At 36.5% G+C, this 10,537-nt stretch overlaps 1 protein-coding gene across 2 annotated transcripts in view; it reads right to left on the bottom strand.

The window, feature by feature from the left end:
* Window positions 1-383: 383 nt before the first annotated feature.
* Window positions 384-10,537, bottom strand: part of LOC111526594 (ovostatin homolog 2-like) — a 32,036-nt gene continuing 21,882 nt past the window's right edge. The window contains exons 20-29 of one of the 2 annotated variants that reach the window (XM_023192348.1): window positions 9,232-9,306; window positions 7,950-8,115; window positions 6,977-7,188; window positions 5,764-5,973; window positions 5,084-5,205; window positions 3,578-3,668; window positions 3,140-3,208; window positions 1,707-1,809; window positions 947-1,021; window positions 384-537 (exon numbers count right to left, since the gene is read on the bottom strand). In XM_023192348.1, coding sequence (XP_023048116.1) covers window positions 969-1,021; window positions 1,707-1,809; window positions 3,140-3,208; window positions 3,578-3,668; window positions 5,084-5,205; window positions 5,764-5,973; window positions 6,977-7,188; window positions 7,950-8,115; window positions 9,232-9,306 — 1,101 coding nt within the window. In that variant the 3' untranslated portion in view covers window positions 384-537; window positions 947-968. The remainder of the gene's footprint in view (window positions 538-946; window positions 1,022-1,706; window positions 1,810-3,139; window positions 3,209-3,577; window positions 3,669-5,083; window positions 5,206-5,763; window positions 5,974-6,976; window positions 7,189-7,949; window positions 8,116-9,231; window positions 9,307-10,537) is intronic. The other variant, XM_026455790.1, reaches the window with a different exon arrangement.

The following is a 10,537-nucleotide window of genomic DNA, read 5'->3' as shown; positions in this document are numbered from 1 at the left end:
GTGCTGGCCTATCCTCTGCATAAGCAATGCCTTTGCTCCAACGGGGTGGGCAACGTTGGATTAGGCCTAAGGAGGCAGATTTGATCTCGGAAGATACATTCGAGTCTATGTTGTGTGTGTTTATTTTTGTTTCCTTGAGTTAACATGGAGTCCATTTCAACTTTCACTTAGTCTGCTTCTTTCTCTTCCCCCACTTCTTTCTCTCTCTCTCTCTTTGGATATGGAAGAATTCTAACTCTGTATTGCATAATGTCTAAACATTCGAATTTAGAGTTGACAGCAATACAGCAAATTATTCAAGTTGCTGTCAAAAAAACCCCTGCGTTTTCTAGGATTAAAACTGTGAATAAAGTACTGGAAGAAAAAAAAAGTCATAGATTCAGTTGCAAAATGACAACATTTAATGGGATGATAAGGAAATAAAACCTGATAAGAAGCCAGAGCAGATTGCAGACTGTTCAGGATGCCAGATGGTTCATGAAATTTTTCCAGGTTTGATACAGAAGAATCGGTTTGTTGAAAGAAATGCTTTTCCACCTGGGATTTGAAACATTGTTTCAACAATAAACACATGTTTGTATGTATATCTAGATAGATATTTCAATATAAAAACATGCATATATATAGGCACATAGACATGTATCATACATATACATGCATATGTACAAATATATGTGCCTAAATTTTTACTGACCTGCCAACCTACAAAACAAAAATGAGAGATTTATAAAAGGTACATATATAGCTGTGAATTCTTTAAAGCTATTTTTAAAGAAATTAATACAATCTTAACGACTATCAGAATACTCATGTAGCACACAGTTACACAACTCTGATGAAGTACCAGACACTCGTCTTTCTTCAACCATTGTCCTATCTTATTTAGGTTTTCATTTTCTTCTTAGATGTGTTTTCAATGGTTTATGATGTAATAAACTTTCTTTACCTCTTCCAGTAATTGCTTTGTCTCACTCGGAAACTGAACTACTGTCGATGTTGTAAAAAGCGAGGGCATATTCTTCTGAAAAAATAAAGGGAACGTGTATTTTTATTAAGTAGATGATATAAGCACATTCAATCTAATCTTTCCAATAATTTTGAAATAGAGACAATTACTTTCCCATTTTATACATCCAGAAATATGCTAATAATATTTAAGACACTTGATGAAATACATTCTATTAGTAAATGTCAGAGACAGAATTCAAATACTCGACAAACTTCACACAGCATTCAACAAGAAACAAATAGCACCAACCTTCCAGGGAACAGTTGTATGGTCTCTACGACTTAGTAATCGTTTTAGAAATTAATCTATCAAATTTTTAAAATAGCATTTCAGAATATTCCCCATTCCCCTTTTTAAGTCAAAGTCCTTAGAGGTAGCTTGGAATGGTCAGTCTTAGCATGAACAACAATGACAACAACAAAAAGACCTGGAAGCTTTATGTGGCTTGTATTTCAAGTTCAAGTGGAGCCCTGTCAGATTATATTGAAAGGATTCTGGTGTTGAAAAACTCTGGTAACTGGAAAATGGGTTCAGTCAGAAGATGCATCATGGAAGAAAGAAACCAGTATACAAAGTAATGCCATCTATTGTTTACTCTGTGAAGACAGAGGTTGATTTTGGAAAGTTTAGTAGCTCAGGAATGTTAGATATAAATACCATGTTCAATAGCCTTAGGGCATGGCTGTTGCTTGCCTACCTTTTTCATAATAATCGTAGACCATGACCGGGGCTGGCTGAATGTTGAACACAAGGTTGCTCTGCTCAACAGAAAAAGTGAAACTGTAGGCTGTACCAAAAACCTGTAATGACACAAATTATAATTACATTGTAGCAAGTCTGAGAAAAGATAGTCACTGAGAAAATTATCCCCAGAAGTTTATGATCTACATAATTAAATAGATCTAGGGTACTTACTAAACTTACATATTGGCAAAACAATGAGTTGTTAACCTTAAATCATATAAAATTTTCAGTTCCTTTGCTTACATTGAGGTGAGAGGAATTTAGCTGGAAGTCTTAGAGGAATGTAGGCATTTATGTGAGTGGTAACGAGACATATAGAAAAGACGTCTCTAAACTGCAAGCCACAGTTTGGCTTTTCCTGAGAAAAATAAAAATAGAACTATCCTATGATCCAGCAATCCCATTTCTGGGTGTGCATCCAAAGAAAATGAGATTAATATCTTGAAGAGACAGCTGCAGTCCCACGCTCATTCTTTCATTATGATAGCCAACATAAGGAACCAACCTAAATGTTCGAAACAGATGAATGAATAATGAAACTGAGGCATATACATACATACATATATATATATATATATATACACACACACACACACACACACACAAATTATTCAGCCTTAAATAAAAAGAATTTCTGCCATTTGCAACAACATTGACAAACTTGGAGGAAACTATTTGGAGTGAAATAAACCAGACACACACAGAAAACACTGCAGGATCTCACCTGTAAGTTAAATCTAAAGTTGAATTCATAGATGCAGAGAGAATGGTAGTTATCAGGAAAGGGAAAATGGGGAGATGCTGGTCAAAGGATAGAAAGCTTCACCTGTGCAGAATGAATACATTCTACAAATCTCAGACACAGCAGTAGCCTACAGTTGACAATGCCATACTGTATATATAATATTCCCTAAGGGAGTAGATCTTAAGTGCTTCATCATGAAAAAAGAAGAGGTAACTGTGTGAAGAGAGGGACGTTTTAGTCAGCTGTTTCACATATAATCACGCTAGATGATAACAACCAACTCACTACATCAAAACATCACACCACACACCTTCAATACACAATTGTAATTAAAAAAATTACAGCAAACTTTGTGAGAGTTTAATCAAATTATAAAATAATTGCACAGCTACTCTGTGACCAGACTGTGTTGGATAGGGAGAGGAAAGCTATCTAGTCACGTAGCCAGGGCATATATGAAATAGCCTTAGAACTAGCAAGGAGAAGATAGATGATCAGTGGGATAGAACACTGGTCATCCTTAATGTCACTTATTTTTTTCCTTTTACAATCCTATCATATCTATAAGAAATGGAAGCATCCAATTGCCCTTAGAAGGAAAAAAGAAAACCTTTAAAGAAAAAAATTATTGCTAAACTTACATTTTCCAAATAGAAAAGAACATGGCCATTCTTGACTTCAGTCTTCATCACTTGGCCCTTGTTTTCAAGCTTTGAAGAAATTGTTAGGGAAGGATAGAGAATAGATATTAGAACAAATGACAGCACCACTGCAGAACTGAATGTCCATGCTTTTCCATGTCGGGTTCTGTTTTATGGAACATTCCTTGGTGCCATGATGTTTTCATAAGCACGGGTAGCAACTAAAGAAAAATATGTGATGAACCATGGGAAATATTGACTGCTAATTTGTACGAATTAAATACACCAGCTCTCCAGTGTTAGCGTAAAAATATAAAGGTGAATGTTGAAGAATTCTATAGTTTTGTTTTACTAAACAACTGCTAAACAAGTATTTATTTTATCTTTATACTCTATGGAGCTGTCTTTGTGCAGAGAGATTAGGCTTCTATTATTTACCTCTTCAATGGAAGACATGGCTGGAGTAAATCCTGATAGCATTTTTACATCTGTAACCACAATACTGGATTTATTGTGAATTCCAGTATATCTGAAAATTTTAAGAAAATACTAGTTTAGATATCAATTTTTTTAAAAAGTGACATCTCATAATGAGAGTGCCAGGTGGATAAATACTAATTGGCTAGAAGTCTGGAGGACAGTTAAAAGCCGAAGAGAAAATTTGAAGAAAGTCATTTTCAAGCATCTGTGAATAGGCATGATCAGAATGATAATGAAAGAGATGATACATAGCAACAGAAATTGGAGCAAATAATGAATTATCTGACATGAAATCTCCCCCACATCCTGGTCTTAAGCTTACCTGCAGTCTCAAAGTTTGAACTGATAAAGCTTCTAAATCTATATTACATATACTTAGGTTACTGTTAGATTTGCATAACACTTAGAGGACATCTTTGCTTACAAAGTGGTATATTAGCAGAATTATGGAGTAGACATGTCTCCAAGAGATCTTCTAGCTCAGTTTCCTGCTTCTGGATAAGACTATTGGGGTATGAAGTTAAGAGTTCCATAGTTCATCAGGGCATGGTTGCTCACGCCTGCAATCCCAGCACTTTTGGAGGCCAAGATGGGTGGATCACTTGAGGGTCAGAGTTCAAGACCAGCCTGGGCAACATGGCAAAACCCTGACTCTACTAAAAATAGAAAAATTAGCCAGATGTGGTGATGTACGCTGGTAATCCCAGCTACTCGGGAGGCAGAGCCATAAGAATCCCTTGAACCCAGGAGGTGGAAGTTGCAGTGAGCTGAGATTGTGCCACTGTGCCATTGCACTGCAGCCTGGGTGACAAAGTGAGACTCTGTCTCAAAAAAAAAAAAAAAAAAAAAAAAGAGTTCCCCAGTTCACTGAGTTCTTAGCCCTGGAGCTCAAGAGATTTTTATTTAGAAATTCTAAAGAATATGTGCCAAACTAATTTTACTCAATGCTTTCCACATATTAACTAAGGCTAACATCCTTTAGCATCTATAAATCATGCTTGAAATCAAGAGGATCATTTTGTTTTTCTATTCTGAAAAGTAAAAATCTAAAATTTTACTCTTTACAGTTATAAAATAAACATTTGTGGGCTTGCTACTATATGACCATGCATGCTTGTCTTGAGAAAGAAATATAGAATCTGTTTTTCAAAACTAGGAGTACTTCCATACAACAGAATAGAAAGTGTCATTGGAATATCAGTGTAGCAAAAGCTTTCAAATCACGCTCACGTAGACTGCATGTTATACTTGCCTCATTTTAGCTCCGATTTAGCTGAAGATGTACTAAATTGTAGTGTCTGGACAGAGGGCTAAAAAGTGACTGTGCTGTAGAATTGTCACTACCAACATGAGAACTCATCATATTACCATGATTTATATTTTGTGATTTCACTACTGCTCAAACTTTTTAAATATTTTACCATCTTGCTCACATGGGAATTACTATCAAACTATGACACTTACTTGAGGGTCACTGTGAGGTCAAAAATAGTCTGGAAGATATCCGAAGAGTTCTTTGCTATTTCCAAGGAAAGAGAAAATCCAAATGCCTTCTTAGGTAGGAGAACATTGTACTTAAGCGTTGCCTGGAAAGGATAGCAAATTATAAGAAAACCCATCCTGTGTTAAGAATTATACAGGCTGACTATAGTCAGTAGTAACGTAATTTTACATTTTAAAATAGCTAAGAGTATACTTCCGTCATTTCTAACACAAAGGATAAATGCTTGAGGTGATGCATACCCCACCTGCCCCGATGTGATTCTTACACATTGTATGCCTGTATCATGCACCCTGTAAATATTTACACCTACTATACACCCATAAAAATAAAACATTTTTTAAAAGAAAGAACCTATTGCTTATTTCTATTATTAATGCAGTTTACATCTTTATCATCAGGGAATCCAGTTCAATTCTTTAGCTTTCAGAATAATGTAATTTAATGAAGATAGAATACTTTCTAATAGCAATATTCCTCAAGAAACTTCGACAACTGAGTACCTTTTCATAAAATAACTTGCATTTTCGGCTATTGATAGTGTAAATACACAAAACGGTCAGATAACACTTCATGTAGAACTGAACAATCTGACTCTTTTACTGGCAAACACTCATCACCCTCTCAGGCAGATTTCTGTTACCTGGATAAATGTACAACCGTGTCCTTCCACATCTACTGTGTATTCTCCAGGTGCCTTTGTTAGTTCTGAACGTTGGACCAGTAGGCGGTTATCACTGTTAACCTGGAAAGTCTCACTGGATCCTTCACTGCTAAAGGTAACAGTGTTTTGATTCTTAGAGAAGGTTAACTTCATGTAACGGGTTATGGCAAGAAGACAAACTGGAGTTGCCTGCACAGAACAGCACAAGCAATGATCCAAGCTCAGTTATGACACAATATTGGTCATCATTTGACCACGGACTTCATATCAATCCTTAGAAATGTTCCTAAAACAGGTCAGCAAAACACCAAGAAGCAATATCCTGAATGATAGGAAAATATACTTGCTTGTGCAAATTGTTTCCACTTAAATTAGTTTTCTTCAACAAATCTTAATTGTGTTTTTACTTTCTAAAAATTTTTCATAAAATATAGTCTCTTTGGTTAAAAATGGTGTCAAAGCTTTTCTAAAAGTTAAGGCATTACATAATTCAGCGGCCCCCGTGGCTGCCATGGATAATTCTTTTTTTTCTGCTCATCTTCAAAGAAGGGAAGCCAGAATCAGGAAAAGATCTTTGGAAATTCATTAGTATATGGTTTTACTCAGAAACTAAGACCAAACACAAAGAGAAATGCAGATTTTTTCTCATGGAAATAAGACTGTTTTTTTTTTTTTTTTTTTTTTGCATTTTCAATTTGTTTCCAAGTAAGGAAAAACATGTCATTGTTTCTCATACCTCCCATTTCTCCTGTTTTCCTTCTTTTCATTTGCTTTTCCCAGTGTATAGCCCACAGAACTAGAAAGAAAACTTTCTTTTTGGTCCATATATAATTTGAACATAGTATCATCAGGTGTCTAATGTACCACCAAGAGTGGTGCTTATGACAAAAATATCCTCTAGACTTATTCTGTGTTTGCTGTGTGAATGAAGATACAAATGGTGATAAATTCCTGGAACAGGGGGCCTCATTTCATTCACTTCTACTTAGAGGCTTCCTAGTAGAGTGCCTGATACACAATAACTGGCCAACAAATAATTGTTGAGGAAGTAAAATAGGATTAAAAATATCCACGATTCTTCTTCTCAGAAAGGATTTGTTGTGATATCTTTACTATCAATATCTCACTCGTCATAGAGTTACAGCTTCTGCATTCAAAAAGCTGCTATTAATATCAGGCCTACATTAATCACCTGGGTAGAAGAAAAGCCTCCATGGGAATTCATCTGTTGGGCAAGCCACTGCACAATCTTACTGGCGTAGGTGAGGTCAGGAATCTTCCGGGAAATGACAGCCAACAGCACATAGCAAGTCTTCTCAGTCTCAGCAGAAGGTGCCCAGGGAATAAAGGATGGAAATTCTTCTGTCTTGGGTTTCCCTTCTCTTTCCCAGTAGATGACATTATCTGAGAAAAAAGGAAGAATTTTCACATAGTCTGTATAAAAGTCATGGATTACACATAAAGAAGGATGCAAATTCCATTCCTGACCTCTGTTTGTGCTGAATTGCTCCCCTCAAATTTATATGTTGAACTCCAAATACCTCAAAATGTGGCTGTATTTGGAGATAAGACTTTTTGAAGAGGTGACTAAGTTAAAATGAAGCTTATGGGCCACAATCCAATCTGACTGGTGCCCTTATGAGAAGAAAAATTTTGAACACACAAAAGGGAGAGCAGGGCTGTGCACACACAAAAGACCTTGTGAAGATGAAGGGAGAATGTGGTCACCTGCAGGTGAAGAAACCACACTTCCAACACCTTGAACTTAGACTTCTAGCCTCCAGAAGCATGAGAAAATAAACTTTTGTTGCTTAAGTCATCCAGTATGTGGTATTTGATGACAGCTATAGCAAATTACTACAGCCTTAAATAGCAACTTTCTAAGTAGCACGTGATTAAGCTTCCCCAGTAGTTATGATAGTCTATGGCTTGGTCACCAGGCTTGACTCCCCTCACATCACTCATTTGAGAGGAAGCTAGCATAAAGCAAAAGAGGAAAGTCTAGAATATGCAGTGTTCTTGAAAGGTATAAAGGCCACTGATAAATTCCATAAGAGAAATAGAAACACACTGGAGAAGAGGGAGCTTCTATGTAACTGCTTAGAATGCTTCCTCACTGTGCTCCAAGATCACCCCCACTAGCAACAATGAATAATAACACTTACTTATTTTTGTGGCAGATTGATCCAAGGTCTGGAGTAAAGATTCCACTTTCTGCTCTTCTCCAGCTAAGGCAAAAGTGTAAGCTAGAATTGCATGATTGTAGCCATTAGTGACACCACTGTCCAATGCCTCTTCAAGGCAAAAGAGTGCGCTTCGTAGAGCAGGAAACTGTTGGTCAGGAAGAAGAATGATACATTGTAAACTGATAACCGAACATTCCATGAGCTTGCTCAACATTTAAACTAATCATTGTTTATAATATATATATAATAATATATCCTCAAAGTATATTTTACATACAAATCCATTTATATATGCACATATATTTTATCCTTCAAAAATATCATTAAAATAAATTCATAATGTCATTATTAGTACCTAAGCAATAATTTTATTTTTTTGAGATAGAGTCTCACTCTGTTACCCAGGCTGGAGTGCAGTGGCATGATCTCAGCTCACTGCAACCTCCACCTCCCAAGTTCAAGCGATTCTCCTGCCTCCGTTCCCCAAGTAGCTGGGATCACAGGCATGCACCACCAAGCCCAGCTAATTTTTGTATTTTTAGTAGAGACAGGGTTTCACCATGTTGGCCAGGCTGGTCTTGAACTTCTGACCTCAGGTAATCCACCTGCCTCAGCCTCCCAAAGTGCTTGGATTATAGACATGAACCACCATGTCTGGCCCAATAAAATTTAGTAAGAAAATGGCAGTTTTTATATCTGATCAGTGATATTTTAGTTATGAATGTCTTCTATGTGGCAAAGCATCCAAATTTATCATAGGCCCAAGAGGCTTACATTTCTGAAGATAACTTTCAAGGTATACTAATGACCCTGACAATTCCTAGCATCTTAGTTCAGGAATAGATTTTGGAAATCTAACCTATGGATTGGGAGGTGGCGAGGATGAGCCACATTTGAGTTGAAAATGTTTAATCACTGTTGAGAGAGAAACAGAATACTAGGCTATGGCTTTACTTAGAGCAGGGGTTCTCAATCTGAAATTCATGGCTGAGCTTCAGGAGAGATGTGAATGCCTGCAGCTGTGTGAATAAGTCGTTTTTGTGTGCATATGTGTATTCTCCCTAGGGAGAAACTCAATCCTGTTTTTCAAAGCTGTCTATGAATGAAAAACAGTTTGAACAGCATGAATTTAAAGGGTGGTAGTAAACTAAATGTTATCTCGGGGTTTCATCTAGTCTTAGAATCTCAAGTGACTCTGACTCTACAGTCTATTTAATGTGCATTCAGCTGACTGAAATCAGAAGATGACGGGGATCCATACAGTGAAATTGAGCCCAGCTTCAAAGAACATCCCAACAACATGTGCAGTGAGTGAAATGTCCTCTTCATCTCCACCCTGAAAACAAAGGAACAATGAGTCATTCGGGACAGCAGAGCACATAATAACAAGTATTCTTCTGAAGTAAAACTAGGTACGAAAAAAATACTGGAACAAATACCATTATTCATAAAAACACCCGAACATGTGTAGTTTTTAAATTAGATGGTTAATAATCACACTATCTGAGCAAGAATCATTCAGACTCTATGCAATAATTAAATCATAATTATTAAGTTGTTATTATTATAACAATTAATTTCAAATATAGTAAATAACATATATAATTGTATTTATGCAGCCTGGTGTTAAGCATGCATTTTAAGGAATTCACAGGACTCTATTTGTCTCCGCTTGGTATAAATCTGAAAAAAGCCAACAAAGAATCTCTAATGAGGTGAAGCAGAAAGTTGCTGTGAAGATTCCTGGAAATTCCTGGAAAAGCACACTAGAAGGTCACCAGAGTCAAGTCTCAGATTCTTACAGTGTAAAATGAGAAACTCACTTATAAATCATGAGGTTTGCAGACTGACTGTGCATAAAAGTCCTCTGGGGTACTTAAATCAACCAGCATCTACACAGAGATTCTCATTCAAAAAACTCGGGAATAAGACAGCAAAATGCATTTTAATGGGCGCTCTAGTGATTCTGACGGAAATGGCATTCAGAATGGCATTTGAGATCTACTGATCTTGTACAAACTTTCCGTTTTATCTATTTAAGCAAAGGACAACCCCTCCTTTCTTCAGAAAAGAAGTATTTCTGAGAAACCAAGTGTTTCAGACGCAAATAACAGCATATGGTAGGCAATAACATGAGGTACGAGGACTCACAGTACATCTAAATTACAGCAAGTGGTATCGCCATTCCTCTGCAGTGTAAGCTTTTATTTTTCCCTTGCATTTTTATTTCTCTCAACTCATAACACACACAGACACGCACCCACTCACCCCCTCAACAGATATTTAATTATAGAGAAAATACTGGGGAAGATTAGACAAACTGAAGCAGTAATCAGCAATGATTTGCCAGTAATGAATCCAATAAGAAGAAAGATGGGATGTGAAGATATTTTAGAAGAGAATATGGGAAAGTTTTTGATTTTTCTACCAAGGAGCAAGAGCTCTTCTCCATCAGGCCCCCCCCCCCCCCCCCGTTGTAAGGAATAAGTTTGGAATAAATTAAAAATACCACAAAACAATTTGAATACAATTTGCATGCAAATTAAATATCACAGAGTGTCTGTTCT

This window comes from Piliocolobus tephrosceles, chromosome 10, assembly GCF_002776525.5.
Source record: "Piliocolobus tephrosceles isolate RC106 chromosome 10, ASM277652v3, whole genome shotgun sequence".
In the NCBI taxonomy this organism is placed as follows: domain Eukaryota; kingdom Metazoa; phylum Chordata; class Mammalia; order Primates; family Cercopithecidae; genus Piliocolobus; species Piliocolobus tephrosceles.
This window is presented reverse-complemented; position numbering and strand designations above follow the sequence as displayed.